We start from the raw sequence: 26161 nt of genomic DNA, 5'->3' as shown, positions 1-26161 counted from the left end.
CTGAAGCTAAACCTCCCCCTCCTTAAAATATCTTAAAAGGTCACAAAGAATGCCCAGTAATGTTTCCTTTTCACATGAATGGGACAGATCCTGTCTATTGTGGTCTATGGCTTATGTGTCCTGATGTATTTCATATATGTGCTGTTAAAACAAGACAATGTCCCAAAAATGAAGAAAAAAAAAGAATCAGAAAATAAAAACAGATTAGAAAAAAAGAACCTGTTTCAGTATCTGTCTGCATTCAAGAAAAAATCTTTGGTAATACATTCTATTTAAGGATGAGAGGATGATGTCTACATTGCTATTGAATGGGACTACAAAGCACTGCTTTGGCGTAACTGCAGCACTGAAAACATGGTCCTGTTTAGTTTAAGTGCCCCTTTATATTTATGGGACATATTACTTACCTTTACCAGTACTGTTTTAGTTAAAACATCAGAAGCCACATTTGATGTTGCTTTTACAGTGATTGGGAATTTGCCCAGTTTTTTTGGTCTTATAGGGAATAAGACTCTCATTTCTCCTTGACTGGGAACAGTTATAGTATGTTGGCTTGTCACACTGCCCTTATAGGCGCTTGTTGGTACAACTATTTCAAATGAGTCATGACGTTCCAAAGAAACCAAAACCTGCAATCAATATAAAATACATAATAAAATACATGCATTGGAAAAAAAATTCACTCTATGCTTCTAAATGATTTCATGTGACTCTCTTCAAGCTAAATTTATGCATTAATAATCTGCTCCACTGTAATATAATTTCCCTAAAAGGCTGAGTTCACACATTGTAAAATGAAATAAAAAACACTCCAGTAAAATAGATATTTAAAGCGGCAGTTTTTAACTAATACTGTGTTCTATTAAAGTAATTCCAATGTTTGTATACATTGTGTGCACTGACAGACACTTTTCCCACATACTTTAAGGGGGTTATCCAGGAATAGAAAAACAGAGCTAATTTCTTTTTTTTTTAAAGTTCCACGTCAGTCCCCAGGTTGTGTGTGCTATTACAATTTAGCTCAATTCACTTCAATGGAACTGAGCCGCAGAACCACACCCAACCTGGAGACAGAAGGGGGAGCGTTTTTTAAAGATATTAGCTCTGTTTTTCTATTCTTGGATAAACCCTTTAATGGAACATATCATACCCATGAATTATAGCACTATATACTAAAATACTGTAGTCAGGAATTTTTTATTGTTTGAATTATTATAAGAAATTAATTATTAATTCACACCTGCAGATTCTTAGATAAGGAACTGGATAGGATGACTTCCACAATAAACTCTTCACCTCTTGTAACCGAATGTGGCATGTCTAATGACATTGACAAAGACTTGAATACTGTTAGCTAAATAAAAGGAATATTCAAAATTTTAGAAAAATATTCTGAATTATTCAAGAGAAATTATAGATATATTATATATGATTATGTTTCTTATTACCGTACTTGAAAATGAAAATAAAATATATTTGTTAACATTTCCAATTTTCTACAAAAGTTGAAAGGTGCACAATAAACTTTTACCTCAACAGATTCTTCAGCTATTCCAAGTCCAAGATGCTCAGAAATAACAAAAGCTGTGGCCACCCATGATGCATTTCTGTCAGGTACTGCTACATCCAGATTTTTTGTTATACTTGAGCTGTGAATGAATTTGTACAAATAAATCACCCAGATTATACATGGACTGATTTACATCCTATATCCATATCATAAGGATGAAATCATTTCATTGCGAAGTTCCACTTTATCACTTAGTCAACCACCACACCACCATAATGCAATAGAGGGGCCCAGTACCAGTTCACCCTCCCCCTCCTTCTTAAGAATCCTGTTTTGGAGAGAAAGAAGGCTAGTATGACCATCAACCTGGCTACCTGCTGTGTCCACTAATGTTACAGTATTTACTAAAAAGAAGAGCCCATAGTACACACCACCCATTAGGTACGCAGGGGTTTAAGCCTGACCTGTCGTCACTATAAATGGTCCTACAATGGCTACATCACCTTCATTTTGGACCTTTGCCTTCCCTCTAGAAATGTACTGTAACACAATTGCCTTTTTAACAGTTGTGTAATTGACTAAATAAGTAGAATGTGTTAGCAAATAAACATACATCAGCCTATACGACAATCTATATGACCAAATTTGGGTTTGTCTATAAACTAAAAGTTACATAATGCATATACTCCAAATAAACTACATGCAGTCCAAATCTTATCATTGTGTCCCATAAGTGACATACAATATTTGACAATAAACCCCAACTGTCATCTCCACATTATACAGTTTATTATTTATTTTATTTTTTTAATAAATATTCTAAATATACCTTATACTGGTATGTTGCCAGATCCAGATCTCTGGTAAAAAGATTTCTGTATGTCTTGGAGGCAACAATGTATGTTCTCTAGTTTGAGGACTGTATTCTGAAAGAAATTAAAAAGAAACGTTATAAAGACAATCTGTCACATTGCTGGGGTTTGTGCAGCTCAGTCATATTGTAAACTACTGTAAATGTTAATATTCAAAGAGTAATTTTTAACTCTAATTTGCTTTTTTGTAATGTATATTGAAAATGTTAAAAAGTAAATTAAATTAAATATATAAATTAAATAAATAATAAGATAGACAAGACAATTTCTGCATTGATCTAGCTGCTTAATGCTCCCTGTGACCTGGGCTGTGATTGGGCCACCTGCACCCACAAGCCCTTGGATTTGAGGTTGTGCTGGTTCCATTTGCTGTTTTGTAGATACACTGCTCAAAAAAATTTAAGGGAACACTAAGATAACACATCCTAGATCTGAATGAATGAACTAATCGTATTAAATACTTTCATCTTTACATAGTTGAATGTGCTGACAACAAAATCACACAAAAGTTATCAATGGAAATCAAATTCATTAACCCATGGAGGTCTGGATATGGAGTCACACTTAAAATCAAAGTGGAAAACCACACTACAGGCTGATCCAACTTTGATGTAATGTCCTTAAAACAAGTCAAAATGAGGCTCAGTAGTGTGTGTGGCCTCCACGTGCCCGTATGACCTCCCTACAATGCCTGTCCATGCTCCTGATGAGGTGGCGGATGGTCTCCTGAGGGATGTCCTCCCAGACCTGGACTAAAGCATCTGCCAACTCCTGGACAGTCTGTGGTGCAATGTGGCATTGGTGGATGGAGTGAGACATGATGTCCCAGATGTACTCAATCAGATTCAGGTCTGGGGAACGGGTGGACCAGTCCACAGCATCAATGCCTTCCTCTTGCAGGAACTGCTGACACACTCCAGCCACATGAGGTCTAGCATTGTCTTGCATTAGGAGGAACCCATGGCCAACAGCACCAGCATATGGTCTCACAAGGGGTCTGATGATCTCATCTTGGTACCTAATGGCAGTCAGGCTACCTCTGGCAAGCACATGGAGGGCTGTGCGGCCCCCCAAAGAAATGCCACCCCACACCATTACTGACCCACCGCCAAACCGGTCATGCTGGAGGATGTTGCAGGCAGCAGAATGTTCTCCACAACATCTTCAGACTCTGTCACGTCTGTCACATGTGCACAGTATGAACCTGCTTTCATCTGTGAAGAGGACAGGGCACAAGTGGCGAATTTGCCAATCTTGGTGTTCTCTGGCAAATGCCAAACATCATGCACGGTGTTGGGCTGTAAGCACAACCCCCACCTGTGGACGTAAGGCCGCCTACCACCCTCATGGAATCTGTTTTTGACCGTTTGAGTAGACAAATACACATTTGTGGCTTGCTGGAGGTCATTTTACAGGGCTCTGGCAATCCTCCTCCTTGCACAAAGGCAGAGGTAGCGGTCCTGCTGCTGGGTTGTTGCCCTCCTACGGCCTCCTCCATGTCTCCTGATATACTGGACTGTCTACTGGTAGCGCCTCCATGCTCTGGACGTCTGGAAGTGTGATTGACTCTGAGTTACATTGTGTTGTTTAAGTGTTCTCTTCATTTTCTTGAGCAGTGTAGATAGATTATCAGAATAAGCTTCAGAATATTATGTCAATTCTATGACTTCTTTTATAAGAGACGTGATTTTAATTAAATCTGATAATTCAAAATATTGTACTAAATGTCAATCTTTATACTACTAATATATAATACATAAAACTAATTATGCAAATTTTACATTATGCTGTAACTTTTAGAAAATAATAATTCTAAAAATAAAATATATAGTTGTGAACTTGTGTAAGCTTTCCACTGGAGAATCAAAGTAAAAATACTGACACCCCAGATGTTTGTGGAGCATTCCAACATACCGTATTTGTTTTGGATCACAGCATCAGTCATGCTTGCCGGAGGCCCCTTATTAGAAGAATTGAAAACCGCATTAGCTGACTGGTTTAATAGAGAAACTTCATTGATGTGGACAAAAATATGTGTTTACGTGTATGTTTACAAAATAAGAATACAAATTTATGTAGTGTACTTATGGATACAATATGTGTGAAAAGAATTGCAATATGTAGAATTTGAACTTTTAGATCACCGCGGGATTTGGTTTTAGAAAAGTCAGATTATCACATTTTCTGGATGGGTGCACTGGATCTACAAAACTGGAAAGAAAACCACGGAGAGACTCTAGTATCTGTAATTAATGTTACAGGTCCAATATGAGAATGCCATGACATTCTGATCCATGGGAATCTGACCTGGGGTAACCCTAATAATTCCAAAAAATGAAGGTACATTTGTTCTTTGGGCAGTTGCCATCGCCTACACAGCGGCATGCATTGTTGCACAGAAGAAATTAATGAAGACGCCCTAGCAATTAACTGACTGTGGAGCCCCTTTATTCTGAGAATGAAAGTATTAGTGAAATGCCATCACTTCCTATAGTGGGAAAGCACCTTTAAATATTAGTATTAACTATATTAAAGGTACAAAGTATGTGCCTTCTATAGAATCATTTATTGGCTTATCAGGACTTCCAATATATTGTAGTTACCGTAAATACAGTTTATGCCCTACTTATTGTGTGTTGTGTACTTTTCATAAATATCTATAAATATTTAGTATTTTCCTACCTGATTGTAAGACACCAGCTCTTCATAAACCTAAAAATACAAATGAAATATCACATTAGAGAAGGGTATCTGTTGTATGCGCATCTAGAAGCCTCTACCAGTTATTTACAGAAAATCTAAGGTAAAAGCTTCTCATTTAATTTCATTATTCAAACAGTTTATTTCTGTCCAAATACATTAAGTTTGTAAAATATTTGACCAAAAATATAAATAAATAAATAAATAAATAAAACTGTACAACTGAACTCTTTGTAGGTGTAAGACAGAGAAATATTTGTCTTTGGAAGATGTAACTTCCTAATTCACTAAAGATTTCCATGGATTCTATATTCTATACTCACCTTCTTTATAGTCAGATCATTTCCATCTCCAAGAAGCATAGAACGTTTATCAATAACTCGCAGACCAACCAAGGAATGGGGTTCCCTCACATTGACAGATAACAACACATGTTCGGATGGGTGTGCTATGTTTTTACTCCATGACAGAGAAACCTAAAAAAATTGGATATGAAAAGTCACTTTGGCTGTATTTTTTTATTTGGATAACGTGTATGCTCCCAATAATAGAAACGCCACAATGATGTTATACAGAACATGTGTCTACTTTATACATGAGATCTAATATTGCTGAAGGTTGTGTGCTAATAGATTTTAACAGTATAAATCCAGGCCTACATGTATAAAATATACGTATAATGCTTTCCATGTAACAGATTAAACTGGACTGTAGAGAACAATCAATTTCTATTTATTTTATATAACCTATGGAAAGATCTGATCTTGAAATGTCAAAGTACCTGCAGACTCATAGCCAGGTCACCATGTAAAATATAGTCTTTGGCCTATGTATAGGCTCATAAAAGTTACCTTGTTGTTTAATGTCCCTTTTATAGATAACATTTTAGATATCTGCATTATATCACCAGAATTGTCACTGGTATTAATCCAATAAACGGTTATTTGAGCTGAGGGCGCCCATGAAGCTTCTGGAATAAGACCAAATTTAGTGGTATTCCTCCCAGCAGATACAACAAAGCCTTTGGATACCACCTAGAAAGAAATAAAATATTGTTCACCATGGATTCCTATGGAAATAGATCATTCTGATATGGCATGATATATGTTTATAGATAACTCAAGATGTGTGTTTAGGTTACATTAACTGTTAACTATATTAACCCCTTAAGGACTCAGCCCATTTTGGCCTTAAGGACTCAGACAATTTCATTTTTACGTTTTCATTTTTTCCTCCTCGCCTTCTAAAAATCATAACTCTTTTATATTTTCATCCACAGACTAGTATGAGGGCTTGTTTTTTGCGCGACCAGTTGTCTTTTGTAATGACATCACTCATTATATCATAAAATGTATGGCGCAACCAAAAAACACTATTTTTGTGGGGAAATTAAAACGAAAAACGCAATTTTGCTAATTTTGGAAGGTTTTGTTTTCACGCCGTACAATTTCTGGTAAAAATGACGTGTGTTCTTTATTCTGAGGGTCAATACGATTAAAATGATACCCATTATTATATACTTTTATATTATTGTTGCGCTTAAAAAAAATCACAAACTTTTTAACCAAATTAGTACGTTTATAATCCCTTTATTTTGATGACCTATAACTTTTTTATTTTTCCGTATAAGCGGCGGTATGGGGGCTCATTTTTTGCGCCATGATCTGTACTTTTTTTTGATACCACATTTGTATATAAAAAACTTTTAATACATTTTTTATAATTTTTTTTTTAATAAAATGTATTAAAAAAGTAGGAATTTTGGACTTTTTTAATTTTTTTTCGTTCACGCCGTTCACCGTACGGGATCATTAACATTTTATTTTAATAGTTCGGACATTTACGCACGCGGCGATACCAAATATGTCTATAAAAAATGTTTTTTACGCTTTTTGGGGGTAAAATAGGAAAAAACGGACGTTTTACTTTTTTATTGGGGGAGGGGATTTTTCACTTTTTTTTTACTTTTACTTTTACATTTTTTTACATTTTTTTTTACACTTGAATAGTCCCCATAGGGGACTATTCATAGCAATACCATGATTGCTAATACTGATCTGTTCTATGTATAGGACATAGAACAGATCAGTATTTTCGGTCATCTCCTGCTCTGGTCTGCTCGATCACAGACCAGAGCAGAAGACGCCGGGAGCCGCACGGAGGAAGGTGAGGGGACCTCCGTGCGGCGTTATGAATGATCGGATCCCCGCAGCAGCGCTGCGGGCGATCCGATCGTTCATTTTAATCGCGAACTCCCGCAGATGCCGGGATCTGTATTGATCCCGGCACCTGAGGGGTTAATGGCGGACGCCCGCGAGATCGCGGGCGTCGGCCATTGCCGGCGGGTCCCTGGCTGCGATCAGCAGCCGGGATCAGCCGCGCATGACACGGGCATCGCTCCGATGCCCGCGGTTATGCTTAGGACGTAAATGTACGTCCTGGTGCGTTAAGTACCACCTCACCAGGACGTACATTTACGTCCTGCGTCCTTAAGGGGTTAAAGAAGTAGTGCAGCAAAAAAAAAAAAAAACTTAGCCCCTATCCAAAGGATAGGGGATAAGTTTAAGATCACAGGGGGTCCAAGCGCTGGGACCCCCCCGTGATCTCCTGAATGGGGCCTTGGCAGTCTGCCGAAAGCGGCCGTTTCATCCCCTGCAGGAAGCCATGGCCAACACACCCCTCCATGAATCTCTATGGGATACAGGGAGGGGGCATGTCGGCTGGCGCTCTGTGCAGGGGTCGACACACCCCATTCCAGCAGACTGCCGGGCCCTGTTATGGAGATCGCGGGGGTACCAGCACTCTGACCCCCTGCGATCTATAACTTATCCCCTATCCTTCTATTAAAAAATCTCTACCCCCTTCTATTTAAAAATCTCTACCCCCCTCTACCCCCTATCTCTACCCCCTATCCTTTTATTAAAATATCTCTACCCTTCCAGTACTTATTAGCAGCTAAAAAGTACTGGAAGGGTAGAGATGCTAATAAGTATTGGAAGAGTAGAGATTTTTCGATAGAAGTAATTTACAAATCTGTTTAACTTTCTCGCACTAGTTGATTTAAAAAAAAAATGTTTTCCACCGGAGTACCCCTTTAACATTTCGGTATATATGAACTCCAGACCATGACTGCAATGACACAGGTAAACCACTGTATTAATATTCTTCTTAAAATTCCCTTGTTTAGAGACAACTACTTAGATATAATAGATATAGGATAGGCACTGGATCCCATATTTAGGAAATAAAACAAAAATTGACAGAATTAAGTTATCTGTATAAAATAAAATAAAATACTTGACCTGTGTTTTCATCACAGACTAAAGCCTGTTTTATTTCTAAATAATTTCTTGGTTTTGTTTCTTTTTTTATGCTGGACATTTATTATGCCTATAAAACATTACACTTTTAGAATAAACCCCTCATTTACTACATACCACATAATAAATCTCTGAGATTTCCATGTAGGTTGAAACCTGTACATCAAATTCTCTCCCAACCTGAATTAAAAATAAATAATTAAAACAAATATAAATAAATATAAATAAATATATATATATATATATATATATATATATATACGGTATGTAGTTTAACAGCAGCATAAAAGCATAAACTTTATTATTAGATTCATCTTTTACATGTATTTGCAGTTACTTTATTGAAACAAATAATTGAGTATTTCAGGTTCTTGACTACATTCAGGGGTTCCCAGACAAGACCCAAAATGTAATATGGTCATCATCTATAGTAAAGAATAGTAAGAAACACATACGCCCACCAGCACTCCCACCTGCTATTGGAAAGAAGAAGCATGACACCAGCCCGAAGTACTGCATGGGAGTGTCACGTACCAGTATGTAGTATGGAATCTGGATAGGGGAGGATTAGCTGGAGGGGTAATATTTCCTTTATTATCTCTAAATAAATACAACTTTATAGATCAACTGTATTATATATTTTTCAATTACCTTCAAGGTTGAATCTGGAATCTGGATGTCAATAAAAGGATTCCTTGTATATATTAGATCAGAGTTGAAAATTTCACTGACATTTTGGTACTCAACCTAGACAACAAAAAAAAAAAGAGAGAGAGAGAGAGAGAATTAATAGGTTTTCTTGACAATTTTTGTATTAGAAGTAATGAATGCATCAGTGGTCTCCAAACTGCGAACCTCGACTATTGCAAAACCGTTGGCTGTCCGGGAATGCTGGAAGTTGTAGTTTTGCAACAGTCAAGGTCCGCAGATTGGAGACCACTGGTATATACTCTAAGGTTAAATTCCCCAGTTTCTTTTATACTTACAATAATTGTCACCCACTGAATGGATTGTAGAACAGGAAATTCCACATCAATTATACCAGATTCGGAAAGAGCATGTTGTAATACAATGGTATAGTTGTTTAACGGGCTTCTCCGTTGAGTAATTTCAAAAGTAACTTTCTCATCTCTCTCCTCTTTATTGAAGGGTTTTTTATCAATCCTCTGAACCTGAATCTTAAAATACACACAATATTAATATTATTGATATTATTAATCATAAATGTATCTGTTTTGTTTACTTACTGGCTCAGCCTCTGGTTTAATGTAGGCCTAAATCTTTAAGATTTCAATCACAGCTGGACTCAATATCTAGTAGTCATAATTCATAAGAGTGCCGGACCATTTGCATGTACTGCATTTTGACCAGTTGACCAATATTATCATTTTTATTACCAAAATCTCCACCTGACAACTCTTCCTTATATAGAATGACAATGAACATGACAGGTTGCAGTTAAAGGAGATCTTTGGGATAAAAAAGATCTTTTGGATAAGTGTAAAATCACGTGCGGGGGTGGGGTTTGTCTGAATGGGGCGTGTTGACCACTGCACAAAGCGATGGCCAACACGCACCCTCAATGTATCTCTATGGGAGAGCCAGCACGCTGTACTCAGGAATCTCCGGCTTTCCCATAGAGCTGCATAGAGGGGGCATGTTGGCCATCACTTTGTGAGGATGTCGACATGCTCGATTTAGAAGTAGAGCCGGGACTTGGTGCAAGAGATCGCGGTGGGGGGGGGGGGGGCCCAGCGCTCGGACACCCTGCAATCTGAAACGTATCCCCTATTCTTAGGATAGGGGATACGTTTTTCTACCCCAGACAACTCCTTAATCATGTTTTATATTACATTTCATTTGCTTGACTTATTGAAAGTAGTCCATGTAATCTATCTCTGTTGGTGACATGGGCAACATACCTTAGCTGTGAAATTGAGACCAGGACCAAAAGCTGGTTGCTGGCTGATGAGATTCAGTCTGTATTCTGAATTTTCATTTAATATGTATGATTCTGCATCCACTGCAATACCTATAAGATAATGTTATACTATAACAGCGTTCTATGGAACAGTTATCACACATAAGTGGCTTCAAGTACTATGTTACCCATATTTGTATTTCCTTTTCATAGAGAATTTTAATTTGCTTTTCCATCATATTTAAGAATGGGGTTTCACATGTCATTTAAGGGGTACTCCACTGGAAAACATTATATATATATATTTTTTTAAATCAACTGGTGCCAGAAAGTTAAACAGATTTGTAAATTATTTCTATTAAAAAAATCTTAATCCTTTCAATACTTATGAGCTTCTGAAGTTAAGGTTGTTCTTTTCTGTCTAAGTGCTCTCTGATGACACGTGTCTCGGGAAACGCCCAATTTAGAAGCAAATCCCCATAGCAAACCTCTTCTTAACTGGGCGGTTCCCGAGACACGTGTCATCAGAGAGCACTTAGACAGAAAAGAACAACCTTAACTTCAGAAGCTCATAAGTACTGAAAGGATTAAGATTTTTTTAATAGAAGTAATTTACAAATCTGTTTAACTTTCTGGAGCCAGTTGATATATAAAAAAAAGTTTTTTCCTGGAATACCCCTTTAAACAGATTTGTTAATTACTTCTATTAAAAATCTTAATCCTTCCAGTACATATCAGCTGATGTATACTACAGAGGAAGTTCTTTTCTTTTTGTATTTCTTTTCTGTCTGACCACAGTGCTCTCTGCTGACACCTCTGTCCATGTAAGGAATTGTCCAGAACAGGAGAAAATCCCCCATAGCAAACCTCTCCTGCTCTGGACAGTTCCTGACATGGACAGAGGTGTCAACAGAGAGAACTGTGGTCAGACAGAAAAGAAATTCAAAAAGAAAAGAACTTCTTGTGGAACATACAGCAGTTGATAAGTACTGGAAGGATTAAGATTTTTAAATAGAAGTAATTTACAAATCTGTTTAACTTTCTGGCACTAGTTGATTTAAAAAAAAAAATGTTTTCCACTGCATTACCCCTTTAAACACCAATTTGCACCAAAGTTTTTAACCTTTCTAATGAAAGTGAAAAATTATAATATGAAAAGACACCAAAAACAGGGTGAAAAATTTCATAAATTATGCAGACTGCAAAAAAAAAAAAAAAGTTATGCCATATTTCAGGGGGAAAAAATAGTGGAATAGTATGAAAAGTAGGAAAACTTTGGCGAATGTTTGGTGCACAATGTTAATAGATATAGTGAAGAGCTTTCCCCTGACTTTTCTCTCCAAAATCTACACCAATCCAATAGCAATACTGTATAAAGACTATATTAAGGTGATTTTTGCCATAATGGCCAAACAATATATATTGTTTATATATATTTTTTGCAGTTTTAATATTATTGGGATTACAATTTGTATTCATAATAGGAGGTTTGATATTGAATGACTTCTCAATGAAGCATCGCTCATTCCTTCAGTAGATAGATAATGAATGACCTCTATTTCTATTAATGATCACACATGATTCTCAATGCTGTTCTCACATTTTGGTCATTTACAATTCATTTGAATCAATCCCCTTTCCAGGCTATTTTCTTTTTCCTAATATAAGTATATGTCAATTGTTACATTTCTCTTGCATTATAAAATGTGATTGATCTTAAAAGTTACCTGTAAGTTCTTCAGTTACTGAAACGGTTACATTCATTCCTTTTGGGTTTAAAACATTTTTTAGTTCTGCTCGTGTAAAACTAAAGTTCATGGATCCTAAGATCTATAAAACAAGTAACCAGGATATAATAAATATATTTACCATTTTATTATGACATTTAATATTTAGCACTTACATACTCTTTAGCATGAAAGAATTCACTTACCCAGTCCCTGAACCCATAGGACCTGCAATTTTGTTTCCCTATCTCAAATATACATAAGCAACCTAGCAATGTCTTTAAAGGGGTACTCCGGTGAAAACCTTTTTTCTTTTAAATCAACTGGTGGCAGAAAGTTAAACATATTTGTAAATTATTCAGAAGGCAATGAAGGAATAGAATGAATCGGCAACTCACCGGTCTTCTCTTTAGAAAAGGTTCCTTTATTCAAACATACTCACAGCATGACATGCAATTAGGGAGAGGGATCGGTGCAGGGGGGGGGTAAAAAGTAGTCACATAAGCGTCACACATGACTGTCCGTCAGAGCCAATAATAGCAGTGCCGAATATCACTTCTTTGCTTCAGTTATATTTGTAAATTACTTCTATTAAAAAATCTTAATCCTTCCTGTACTTATTAGCTGCTGAATAATATAGAGGAAATTATTTTCTTTTTGGAATGCTCTCTGATGACATCACGAGCACAGTTCTCTCTGCTGATGTTATTATAATAATAATAATGCTTTATTTATTGTTGTCCTTAGTGGGATTTGAACCCAAGTCCCCAGCACTGCAAGGCAGCAGTGCTAACCACTGAGCCCCCATGCTGCTCTTAGCATACACCTGCTATGCATGGTTGCTAAAATGGACAAAGATGTCAGCAGAGAGCACTGTGCTCGGGATGTCATCAGTGTTCCAAAAAGAAAGGAATTTCCTCTGTAGCATTCAGCAGCTAATAAGTACTGGAAGGATTAAGATTTTTTTAATAGAAGCAATTTACAAATATGTTTAACTTTCTGCCACCAGTTGATTTAAAAGAAAAAAGGTTTTCACAGAAGTACCCCTTTAAATCCCATGCAAATGCAGTGCACACAGGCTGGCAGTGATGACATGCTGTACTGCTAAATGACCGCCACACCCAATCGGTGGCCTGAGCAGTCTCATGCCATACTGGAACTGGTATGTGCTGTTCTTTTTGTTATGGTTACAAATTTATAATTCAGAAGTTTAATATAAACAGAAGTTTATTATAAAAATATATGAAGTGGTTTCAGGTCTTTAAATACGTGATATCGTGACATCATTTTTTTGTTTCTCTTAACCTAATTTAAAATTAAAGTATTCCACTGTTTACAGACAGTGCCCCACAAAATAGCAGTACCCCCTAAGGTGATCTGGTGGTTGACACTGGGTACAAGTAAAACTGGTAAGAAAGTATGTAACACCTGGAAAAAAGAAGACAGAATATACATACCTCATCTATCTTCTTTACTTCATTAAAACCTTCTACTTTATACAGTGGCTTCACCAAGATTGTTACTTTTCCTTTTATTGGCGTACCTGAGATGTACCTTAAATATAAAATAATATTCTGTATAATAGGTAGATAGATCAATAGATACATAGATACATAGATAATAGATAGATATGAGATGGATATGACATGTATAGACATAGATAGATAGATAGATAGATAGATAGATAGATATGAAATAGATAGATAGATGATATGAGATATATAGATGTATATATGTTAAAGATAAATAGATATGAGATAGATAGATATATGTTATAGATAGATGATAGATATATATGAGATAGATTGATATATAGATAGATAGATGATATGAGATATATAGATGTATATATGTTAAAGATAGATAGATATGAGATATATAGATATATATGTGATAGATAGATAGATAGATAGATATGAGATAGATAGATAGATAGATAGATATGAGATATATAGATATATATGTGATAGATAGATAGATATGAGATAGATAGATAGATATGAGATGGATAGATAGATATGAGATAGATAGATATGAGATATATAGATATATATGTGATAGATAGATATGACATAGATAGATAGATATATGTTATAGATAGATGATAGATATGTATGAGATAGATTGATATATAGATAGATAGATAGTTGATATGAGATATATAGATGTATATATGTTAAAGATAGATAGATAGATATGAGATATATAGATATATATGTGATAGATAGATAGATATGAGATGGATAGATAGATATGAGATAGATAGATATGAGATATATAGATATATATGTGATAGATAGGAGATGGATAGATAGATATGAGATAGATAGATAGATAGATATGAGATATATAGATATATATATGATAGATAGATAGATATGAGATAGATAGATATGAGATAGATAGATATGAGATAGATAGATAGATAGATACAATGCAAATAAAAACGGCACAACCAAAATCCAGGGTAAAAAAGAAGAAATTCGGGGTGCCCGCATATCTGGAACCTGGGTCCTTCCGGTTCCTTAATCCAGATAAGTAAATACGATGCAGCACTCCACAAGTAGCAAAGAAGGTGATTTTATTCCATCATGTGCATAGACAACGTTTCACCAGTCTCACACTGGCTTTTTCAAGTCTTGAAAAAGCCAGTGTGAGACTGGTGAAACGTTGTCTATGCACATGATGGAATAAAATCACCTTCTTTGCTACTTGTGGAGTGCTGCATCGTATTTACTTATCTAGATAGATAGATAGATATGAGATAGATAGATATGAGATAGATATGAGATATATAGATATATATGTGATAGATAGATAGATATGAGATGGATAGATAGATATGAGATAGATAGATATATATGTGATAGATAGATATGAGATAGATAGATAGATAGATATGAGATAGATAGATAGATAGATAGATAGATGATAGATAGATATGAGATGGATAGATAGATATGAGATATATAGATATATATGTGATAGATAGATAGATATGAGATAGATGATTGATAGATAGATAGATAGATAGATAGATATGAGATAGATAGATAGATGATAGATAGATAGATAAATATGAGATAGATAGATAGATATGAGATGGATTGATATGAGATAGATAAATAGGTATGAGATGGATCGATATGAGATAGATAGACTTGAAAAAGATCCTGAGAGGATCTAAACGTCTCCTACTTTGATGGATTACAGTTTTTATGTATTTATATATGAGACACGCTTACTTTGCTGTCACTGTACCATTGAGGCTGAGCATCTTAGAGTCACTGTAGTTTGGAACATTTAGGATTACATCAAACTTCAGAAGAGCTGTAAATACAGAACGCACATAATAAATTGTGATATTTTAAATCTTATGAGTAGTATGAGATCTATTAAAATATGGCAGAAAAAGAGGTAGTAACAATAATCCTCATCCCTAGAATTGAGGTTTGGTCGGAAAGTGTTAAATTCTATGAAAGTTTTCTTCAGAGATGATTTTTTTATTTATTTGTATGTATTCTTTTTTTTTTATATATATTATTAATTAATTAATTCAATATATATAATTTCCCCCCAGAAATGGGGGTGGGGGGGGGGAGATGAAATGATTATATTTATATATGGTTGTACTGTTATATTGATTGTTATAAAATGAAATACATAAAATATTTAAAAAAGAGAATAGGAGCACTCTCTTAAAAGAAATGCTCCTAATCTCAGTTTATAAAAAAAAACATATGGTCTGATATGCCCATTGAGTTGATTCTACCCAAAGTATCGGGTATGTTGCAGTTTATAACATTGATACTGATTTTCTTTAAATGTTTATAAAGTAATAAATTACAATAAATAAAATAATTAAAAAGACATACCATGTTCAGCTACGGAAAACTCAGCAAACTGTTCACAACCCTGCAAAGCACAAAATAAAAATACTAATGAAAGGACTGACTTTATGTACACCGCCCTCCATGTGTTTTTTTTTTATTTCCCAGCATGCCCATGGCTTTTGTACTATTTTGTAAATGGCCCCTTATGTGCCTATAATTTTAGTCTATAGGTTACTAAAGGTACAATGTAAGAATTAAAAAAATGGTTTTGCCCAACCAATCACAGTTCAGAATCAGCTATACATTTTCTAAGAATTAGACAGTTTTAGTAGATATTAGCCAATATATTTAAAGAGTACCTGTCATCAAACCATATTTTCTAAACTAACTCAGAATATATTCCCTAACTACTCCTAACACCTCTCCTGCCCTTAAATAATTTTTTTTGAGCTTTAAAAAGCTCTGTATCATATCTTTCCCTTGCTCACCGGAGTACCTCTTTAAGGACTCAGGGTGTACCTGTGCGCCCTGATCCCGCTAACAAGGTTTAAACTTTTCTCACGGGCAGAGAACGGGTTAAACCCTGTGGGGCCCGGTTGCCAAGGGCAGTCAGGACTAACAGCTAATGCCGGGCACCGCCGAGCAAAGGCATTAACCCTTTAGACACCACGATCAAAGTTGATTGCAGCATCTAAACTGAAAGTAAAACTTTCCTGGCCATTCAGCGGAGCTGATCGGGACTATCGCTACGGAATCGTGATGTCCCGATCAGCTTACTGGACGACGGGAAGGTCCTCACCTGTCTCCTCGCCGTCCGATCGGCGATCTACTGCTCCATGCCTTTGCAGCAAATTGGGAATTTTTGGTCACTTCATATACCATAAAAAATATTAATAAAAAGCGATCAAAAAGTCCCACCATAACAAAAATAATACCAATAAAAACTACAGACCACGGCCCCATACGCGGAAAAATAAAAAAGTTATAGGGGTCAGACGATGACAATTTTAAACATACCAATTTTGGTGCATGTAGTTATAATTTTTTTTATAAAATAAATAAAACATACATAAATTGGGGATCCCTGTAACTGGATGGACCTACAGATTAATGTGTATGTTTTACTGTGCACTGTGCAGAAACGGAAGCCCTAAAAAGTTGCAAAATTGGGAGTTTTTTTTTTTCATTTCACCCCACAAAGAATTTTTTGGGTTTTGCCACAGATTATGTTATAAAAAAAAAAAATTTCATTACAAAGTACAATTGGTGACGCAAAAAACAAACCCTTACCGTATATGGGTATGTAGGTGCAAAATTAAACGCGTTATGATTTTTAGAAGAGGAGGAGGTGCAAAAAACGAAAGTGCAAAAACAAAGATTGTTTTGAGTCCTTAAGGTGAAAATGAGTTCTTTAGGGGTTAAAAGAGAGATGGTACATAAAACTAGCCAACATGAGTGATGTAAATGTAGAGTACTCACATCTGATGCCGCTTGTATCTTCCAGTCACCCAACAAAAGTCTGTCTGACAGTAAGAACTCCTTTGAGACCATTCCCATAACTGGCTTTATTTGTAGCCACTGTTGGACAATATTATTCTTAGGATCCTTTTAATAAAAATATAATAAATGCATATCAAAATACAAAATTGATAATACAATGTATATACAATATTTGTTCACAAAGGTTTGTAGGACTAAGTCAAATTCAAGTCGACATATTTTATGTATTTTGTTTAAATTTCATTGTTATGCACAAACTTAGTATTCATACTATAGTTTGACAGAGGGCAGCAAATTATGGACCTGCAGCTGTTGCAAAACTAAAACTCCCAGCATGCCCGGACAGCCGTTGGCTGTCCGGGCATGCAGGGAGTTGTAGTTTTGCAACAGCTGAAGTCCATAGTTTGGAGACTACTAGTCTAAGACTTAAAGGGGTACTCTGGTGGAAAACTTATATTTTTTTTAATCAAGTTAAACAGATTTGTAAATTACTTCTATTAAAACATCTTAATCCTTCCAGTACCAATTAGCTGCTGAATACTAGAGAGGAACCCTTTTCTTTTTGGAACAAAGAGCTCTCTGCTGACATCATGACCACAGTGCTCTCTGCTGACATCTCTGTCCATTTTAGGAACTTTCCAGAGCAGCATATGTTTGCTATGGGGATTTTCTCCTACACTGGACAGTTCTCAAAATGGACAGAGATGTCAGCAGAGAGCACTGTGGTCATGAGGTCAGCAGAGAGCTCTGTGCTCGTGATGTCAGCAGAGAGCACTGTGCTCATGATGTCAGCGGAGAGCTCTGTGTTCCAAAAAGAAAATAATTTCCTCTGTAGTATTCAGTAGCTAATAAGTACTGGAAGGATTAAGATGTTTTAATAGAAGTAATTTACAAATCTTTTTAATTTTTGATTTAAAAAAAGAGTTTTCCACCGGAGTACCCCTTCAAAAGGGTAATCTCATGACCCAAAGCCCATATAATGTCAGAGCCATTGCAGCTTTCAAGATCTGGTCCGACTTCTGAGCCCATTAGCTGCTCATGTCCCCTGCAGTGTCTTCTCCAGGGAATATGTAGAATTACATAGACAGACTGGGTTCACCAGCATGTAAGCAATGCCTATACAGCTCCTTGAAAAAAAATGTTTTTAGTAACATTCCCACTGATTCTGGAGTCCCAGTTAGGAAATGTTGACACTACGGAATACGGCAGAAAAATTGCTGCGGAAATCCCAATGTCAGAATCAGCTCAGAAATGCATTGCTGTCTATGAAGACAGCACATATCCAAGAGATCCTAGCGCCAGCATGTTAAGCCGGCGTATGCTATTTTTGAAATGTCCACCCGTGCTTTTCACAAAGTATCTGCCATGTGTGAACATAGCCTTAGTATGAAGTTTCTACTTGGAAATAAAATAGACATACCTTGATGTTAAGGTCCAAATCTCCTTTATGTGGTCTGAGATCATGGTTAACGGAGATTACTCGGATTCTGACACTTTCTCCAGGCTTGTAAGTAACTTTGTCGGTTTGTATGAATATTGACACACTCTTCATCTGCATCTTCACTTTTATTCGCCGAGAAAATAATAACGTAGTTTCCCCACAACCAATTACAGCCAGTGTATAAGAAGTGGTTGAAGGGTCTGCTGGGATCTATCAAAACAAATAATATTGTGCTCTTAATGTTCCTGATATGGAACCGTTCATCTGTACAGTATTATGATAAACTATGAAGCCTACATTGGCACCGAACCTGCCTAATTTATGAGTTCCTATTCAGCCTATAGTCTAGATCAGACATAGGAAACTTTTGGTCTTGCATATGTGTGATGTCCCAGTACGGGATATAGTCCCGTGCAGTATTTAGGCCCTGTCAGGTTGAGTCCCTCTCTGTCCTAGGGGCTCTCTTGCAGCGTCTCCCCTATAGTGTTATATGTAGTATGTATAAGGACCTTTGAGTAAATCACGATACTGTTGTCACATGTTCAAGTCATATGTTTTGTTACCCAGAGAGCACCAATCAGTCTTTTTTTTTCTTTTTTTGCTCTTGTGATTCATTCTCTGCTCAGGTCAAGTACAGTCCAGACGTCTAAGAGCCAGTACCAAGCACACCTGGAGGCCTCAAGCCTAACCTACAGCCACATGTCAGTAAGTCAAATCATCTCTGTCTGCTGTCACTATCTTCAATGAAGTCAAGTCTATTCTAGTCAGTGTGGCTGTCCTAAAGTCTGTCAAAGTCACTGCAAGTCCCAGCAAGCTGCGAGGTCCCCTGTATTACTGGTCACCTTTCTGTGATCCTAGTCTAGCTGTAAAGACTGTACCATCTGTCTACCTCAGTAAAGCTACCATTAACCCTGACCTGGCCTTGGACTATTATTTGCCCTGCCTAACTAGGACTAGCAGAGCTACCTTCAGGTGGTTACATAGGCAAACTACGCCCTGGCATCACAAACATTTAAGGGGTTAATAACATCTGCCCCATACACCTCACATCGCACACCCGTGGTTCACACATATGTTTTGGACTTCATCTCCCATGATGCTCTCACAGCCAAAATACTGCCAAAGCAACATGGGAGATGTAGTCCAGCCTATGTCTGGCCTAGATTGTGCTGTCTACTGGAGAGTTCCGGACATGGCATGTATAGTATACTTATTTGCGGGTGTGTTTTGACCATATTAGATGATGACTTGGTAGTCACACGCAATAGTGTCTATAGAACAAAATAAGAAATAGGTCAGTAATAACTTTTATGGTCTGTTTTAGGAATCTAAAACTAATGGCAAGGGTCAAATAATATGATATCAGTATTCTCTCTCTTACATATTTTTAGTATATTATAATTTATTTGTGATAGGGTAACACGTCACACGTACCTTTTTTTGCTGCGTATTTACTGGTGCGTATTTTCCTACCCATAGATGTCAATGGGGGATATTTATCAAAGGATTTAGACTGTTTTTTCCTGTCTAAATTTGTCGCACAGAAAGTCGCAGTCTAAATATGTGCGACTTTTCTTCGACTTTTGCTTTAGAGGATTTTTAGAACATGATGCATTCTAGTCTATTTTAGATGGAAAAATGCATTGGTGCTGAATTTATCAAAAGCGACAAGTCGCATCGGCTGAAAGTACGCCGAAATGTCAGACCATGCTGGAGCAGGTTTAAATACAGTCTAAAGCATAGATCCCGAAGTCTGTGCGCAGAATTTATCAAGGGACGTGCCCCTTTTGATTAATTAGGCACACAATAGACCAGACTAATGCTTTGTAGTTTGGTCTATATTGATGCGGGACATAGACAGCTTTGATAAATCTCCCCCAATGGGTAGCAAAAGGAGCTGCGCACTTCAATGGAAAGAAAAATACACAAGCAGCAAATCTGCAGAAAATACGACCCATGTGACCCCACCCTTAAAGTACAAACAAATCCAAATTGCATGAGATATAGCAGATCATATACTTACTGCAGGTATACTGATTGTTCCAATAACATCTAAAAAAAGAGAAAATAGATCTATGTCAGTACATACGTCTATTAAAATGACAACGATAATGTCATAACTGTGAATGAAATACAGCAAAACCTCTCCAAGAGACATTAAGATGACCAAACCCTTATCCACAGCAGATTTTGGTTGACAGATTTTCAGTCCATCATCATACACTTTGCATAGTGCACTGTCTATGAGATGACCACTTCAATGCAGTTTTGGGTGGTTTTATCAAAGAGGTTTAACTGTATATAATCTGAACATTGAAATCTTATGACCACTCACCATTTTGAAATATTTTGCTCACATTCACCAAAATTCTTGTGGTAGTCATAATCCCTGCAGACACTATGATTTCAGAAAAAGCATCCCCAAACCAGTGGACGGCTAGGCTTGTATTTTCTCCAGGGAGAATATAACTTGGTGTTGTTATGTAGTATGATGGTCTGTAGGACAGAAGGAAACATATTTAGAGGAATCATTCACCAAACTTAATTTCTATATTTAAAAGATTTGTCCATTCCACTTTGTATTGCAAAGCATTCCTTACCACAGTAATGCCATGTTCACACTGCAGAAATTCCACACAGAAATTTGCATGATTTTTCCACACAGAATTTGGCCTAAATTTAAGTTAATTAGGACTGAATTTCAGCACATAAATGCGGAGTACATGCAGAATTTAAACTTAGCATTAAAAAAGGCCACCTTAATAACTGTGCTGCAGAATAGTGCAGGAAACATCCAGAAATAGAGCATCAGTTCCGCAAATGCTGGAAAGATGCAGAATTGAAATAAATGTAAATGTTGAACTGATGCTGACATGCAGAATTTCTGCCATGTGAACGCAGCCTAAGCCTATGTTCACACGCCAGAATTTCTGCATGGAATTGTGCATGAAAATTCTGCATGAATTTATAGCCATTACGCTTCAGTGGGATTACACAGTCTCATTCACACAGCAGAATTTCTGCTGCAGGAATTCAATTTCTGATGAATTTCTGGGGAATTTACTGCAGAATTTTCATGCAGAATTCTGTGCAAATATTCTGGCGTGTGAACAAAGCCTAACCTTCTCTAGGTTTGAATGGACAGAAGTTGGAATTAGCATGTGCGCTAAAGGCTGGAGATAGAGACAGATGTGTTCTCTATCATATTTGACTGTAAATTACATTCTGCACCTTGCCATATACTGTACTTTGGAACTGCAGAAACCATTTGCATGAACATTTTAAATGGAAAAAGTCATTTAAGTACGATGTACAATCATGCTAAACAATGGCCTTTTTTCTTAATAAAACTTACAATTGACAATAACACCCCTTAAAAGGTCAACATTAAAAAGAAAAGATCTGTTTATAACCAGATGCAAACTGATACAATAGATCTGTTAAAAAATGACTTTAAGGGTAGGTCACACACAACATATATGCAGTGTATTTCACACTGTGCAAAATTCCCTCTGTAGTGGAAAATCTGCTGCATATCTCTCTGTTAGCTGGCACACAGGGCTACCTGGCGTCAGCCCTGGGTGTTCAGAAAGGTTTGGAGGCAGGGTGGGGTGGGGTGTGGCCCTGCCTCCAAACCTCACTGCACACACAGGGCTGCCACCAGGTAGCCCTGTGTGCCAGCTAACAGAAGAATACGCTGTGAATTTTGCACAGCATGAAATCCTCTGCGCATACGTTGTTTGTGACCCTACCCTAAGGATGAAAAAAGAAGGATGCAAAAAAATGACGTGAACCACGTAGAAATTTTAAACTAACTATGTTCAAAATAACAGTAATCTGTATATCTCTAATAAACTGCACATTAGACATCTGCTTTTGTAAAACAAAGGTTACAGATCGATAGTAAAATGTTCCAAGAAACAATGAAAAAAATTAGGCACAAAATTGCCTGTAAATACCCAAAGAACATGGTGAACTATGTTAGAAAATACCGTTTCACTATATCATGTAAACGTACCTTGCATCACAGGTAACCAGAATCGTGGACAGGATGCCTAGAAGTCTCAACAGGGAAGGCCATAACGGATACATGTTGGCTTTTCCTCTATGACACAAGTACAAGGTGCTGCTTGAATCCCAAAATATAAAGTGAAGCCTCTTCAGATGTGCTGCCTTTTATCCCTGCCGAAGTGTGAAGTCCAGCCTTGTGGCAGCTGATACTGAACACCTTGTATACAATGCAATACAAACACTCAGGTAGCAGCATCTTTTGTCTCCATCAGTCACTATTGTTCTTATGCTACCTGCAGTGAAACTGTTTATAAACACATCGTATTTGGATGACGCAAATGTAACTAAAGTTTAATATATTCAACCAAGAACTAAATATTTTTTTAAATTTTATTAATGTTTGCATTAGCTAAACTGTTGATTCCAAAGTAAATGTACTGAACAAAAACGGAATATGAAAATATTTCAATTTAGCCCCCCCCACAACAAAGCCTTTTAGCAAATAGGCAAAGGGGTGTTGGGGTCCTGTCAGGATTAAGGATAAAGTATTAGACTGTAATGTATATAGTCTCCTATGTGACCCATCCTTAGATATAGCCCCATTAGACTTTAACCTCTAATTCTCTGTATGTTGTTTTGATATTTTTACATGCATTCTCTTCTGACTTGATATTATACAGTATGTTGTGGCACAGTAACATATTTGTATATATATTGGCCCATGTGCCAGTTTCAAGACTGTCAAAGTATTCTAGTCTATTTGCCACTTTTTTAAGTAGTGTAGAAGGTTCAGAAAAAAACTAGATGTAAAAGGTGAATATTGTACATTTAGCTATGATAAATTACATGGGTATACACAGTAACAGCCACAAAATAGCCCTTTAAATTACTATACAGTGTCTAAATAATTTCATCATAAGCATCTAAATAATACTATAACATCTATATATATAAAACTCAATGTGTACAGTGGGGATCAAAAGTTTGGGCACCCCAGGTAAAAATTTGTATTAGTGTGCATAAAGAAGCTAAGGAAAGATGGAAAAATCTCCAAAAGGCATCAAATTACAGACTAGACATTCTTATAATATGTCAACAAAAGTTAGATTTTATTTCCATCATGTACTCTTTCAAAATAACAGAAAACAAAAAAATGGCGTCTGCAAAAGTTTGGGCACCCTGCAGAGTTAATATCTTGTACTCCCTTTGGCAAGTATCACAGCTTGTAAATGCTTTTTGTAGCCAGCCAAGAGTCTTTCAATTCTTGTTTGAGTTATCTTTGCCCATTCTTCCTTACAAAAGTCTTCCAGTTCTTTGAGATTTCTGGGCTGTTGTTACGCCTAGCGCTCCGGGTCCCCGCTCCTCCCCGGAGCGCTCACGGCGTCTCTCTCCCTGCAGCGCCCCGGTCAGTCCCGCTGATCGGGAGCGCTGCACTGACATGGCCGTCGGGGATGCGATTCGCACAGCGGGACGCGCCCGCTCGCGAATCGCGTCCCAGGTCACTTACCCGTCCCGGTCCCCTGCTGTCATGTGCTGGCGCGCGCGGCTCCGCTCTCTAGGGTGCGCGCGCGCCAGCTCTCTGAGACTTAAAGGGCCAGTGCACCAATGATTGGTGCCTGGCCCAATTAGCTTAATTGGCTTCCACCTGCTCCCTGGCTATATCTGATCACTTCCCCTGCACTCCCTTGCCGGATCTTGTTGCCTTGTGCCAGTGAAAGCGTTTAGTGTTGTCCAAGCCTGTGTTACCTGAACTTTTGCTATCCATCTTGACTACGAACCTTGCCGCCTGCCCCGACCTTCTGCTACGTCTGACCTTGCCTCTGCCTAGTCCTTCTGTACCACGCCTTCTCAGCAGTCAGCGAGGTTGAGCCGTTGCTAGTGGATACGACCTGGTTGCTACTGCCGCAGCAAGACCATCCCGCTTTGCGGCGGGCTCTGGTGAACACCAGTAGCCTCTTAGAACCGGTCCACCAGCACGGTCCACGCCAATCCCTCGCTGACACAGAGGATCCACTACCAGTAAGCCGAATCGTGACAGCTGTCATGCACTGCTCTTTTAAGGTCTATCCATAGATTTTCAATTATGTTGAGGTCAGGAGATTTTGAAGGCCATGGGAAAATCTTCAGTTTATGCCTCATGATGTAATCCCCCGTGGATTTCGAGGTGTGTTTAGGATCATTATCCATTTGTAGAAGCCATCCTCTCTTTAACTTCAGCTTTTTCACAGATGGCATCAAGTTAGCATTCAAAATTTGCTGAAATTTTATTGAATCCATTTTTTTCTTCTACTCGTGAGATGTTCTCTGTGCCACTGGCTGCAATAAAACCGCAAAACATAATCGATCCACCCCCATGCTTAACAGTTGGACAGAGGTTCTTTTCATTAAATTCTGTTCCCCTTCTTCTCCAAACGTACCTTTGCTCATTCCGGCCAAAAAGTTCAATTTGAACCTCATCAGTCCACAGAACTTGTCTCCAAAATGCATCAGGTTTGTCTATATGTTCATTTGCAAAGTTCAAACGCTGATTTTTGTGGTGAGGACGTAGAAAAGGTTTTCTTCTGATGACTCTTCCACGAAGACCATATTTGTATAAGTATCTCTTTATAGTGGAATAGTGTACCACAACTCCAGTGTCTGCCAGATCTTTCTGGAGGGATTGTGCAGTCAAACATGGGTTTTGAATTTTTTTTTCTCACAATCCTGCGAGCTTTTCTGTCTGATATTTTTCTTGGTCTTCCAGATCTTGCTTTAACTTCCACTGTTCCTGATGACTGCCATTTCTAAATTACATTCCAAACAGAGGATATTGACATCTGAAAACATTTTGCTATCTTCTTATAGCCTTCTCCAACTTTGTGAGCGTCAACTATTTTCAGTTTCCGATTTCTAGACAACTGCTTAGAAGAACCCATGGTGCTGATTGTTGGGGCAAGGTCAGATGAGTCTGGGCATTTACAACCTTTGAGATTGACATCACATGGTCTTCCCAGATGATGATTGAGAACAATCCATGACACTGGCAGGTCTCAGCTTTGCAAAGGGGGCAGTGCATGCTATACATTCTGCAGGGTGCCCAAACTTTTGCAGATGCCATTTTTTTGTTTTCTGTTATTTTGAAAGTGTAAATGATGGAAATAAAATAACTTTTGTTGACATATTATAAGAATGTCTAATCTGTAATTTGATGCCTTTTGGCGATTTTTCCATCTTTCCTTGGCATCTTTATGCACATTAATACAATTTTTTACCTGGGGTGCCCAAACTTTTGATCCCCACTGTATGTATGTATGTATGTATGTATGTATGTGTGTATGTGTATGTTC

General features: G+C 37.3%; 1 protein-coding gene across 1 annotated transcript in view; it reads right to left on the bottom strand.

Annotated features, from left to right (window-relative positions):
* Nucleotides 1–26161, bottom strand: part of LOC130361023 (uncharacterized) — a 229556-nt gene that overhangs the window by 12659 nt on the left and 190736 nt on the right. Inside the window, exons 36-55 of the mRNA XM_056563582.1 lie at nucleotides 22843–22953; nucleotides 21160–21320; nucleotides 20848–20876; nucleotides 17363–17488; nucleotides 15926–15965; nucleotides 15296–15380; nucleotides 13508–13604; nucleotides 12051–12153; nucleotides 10325–10434; nucleotides 9389–9580; nucleotides 9054–9149; nucleotides 8520–8582; nucleotides 5934–6116; nucleotides 5406–5558; nucleotides 5065–5094; nucleotides 4297–4375; nucleotides 2340–2436; nucleotides 1532–1649; nucleotides 1241–1354; nucleotides 408–629 (exon numbers count right to left, since the gene is read on the bottom strand). Coding sequence (XP_056419557.1) covers nucleotides 408–629; nucleotides 1241–1354; nucleotides 1532–1649; nucleotides 2340–2436; nucleotides 4297–4375; nucleotides 5065–5094; nucleotides 5406–5558; nucleotides 5934–6116; nucleotides 8520–8582; nucleotides 9054–9149; nucleotides 9389–9580; nucleotides 10325–10434; nucleotides 12051–12153; nucleotides 13508–13604; nucleotides 15296–15380; nucleotides 15926–15965; nucleotides 17363–17488; nucleotides 20848–20876; nucleotides 21160–21320; nucleotides 22843–22953 — 2209 coding nt within the window. The remainder of the gene's footprint in view (nucleotides 1–407; nucleotides 630–1240; nucleotides 1355–1531; nucleotides 1650–2339; nucleotides 2437–4296; nucleotides 4376–5064; nucleotides 5095–5405; nucleotides 5559–5933; nucleotides 6117–8519; nucleotides 8583–9053; nucleotides 9150–9388; nucleotides 9581–10324; nucleotides 10435–12050; nucleotides 12154–13507; nucleotides 13605–15295; nucleotides 15381–15925; nucleotides 15966–17362; nucleotides 17489–20847; nucleotides 20877–21159; nucleotides 21321–22842; nucleotides 22954–26161) is intronic.

The sequence above is a fragment of the Hyla sarda genome, chromosome 3 (assembly GCF_029499605.1).
Source record: "Hyla sarda isolate aHylSar1 chromosome 3, aHylSar1.hap1, whole genome shotgun sequence".
NCBI lineage: Eukaryota > Metazoa > Chordata > Amphibia > Anura > Hylidae > Hyla > Hyla sarda.
Note: the sequence above shows the minus strand (reverse complement) of the source record. Positions and strands in the feature narration are given on the sequence as shown.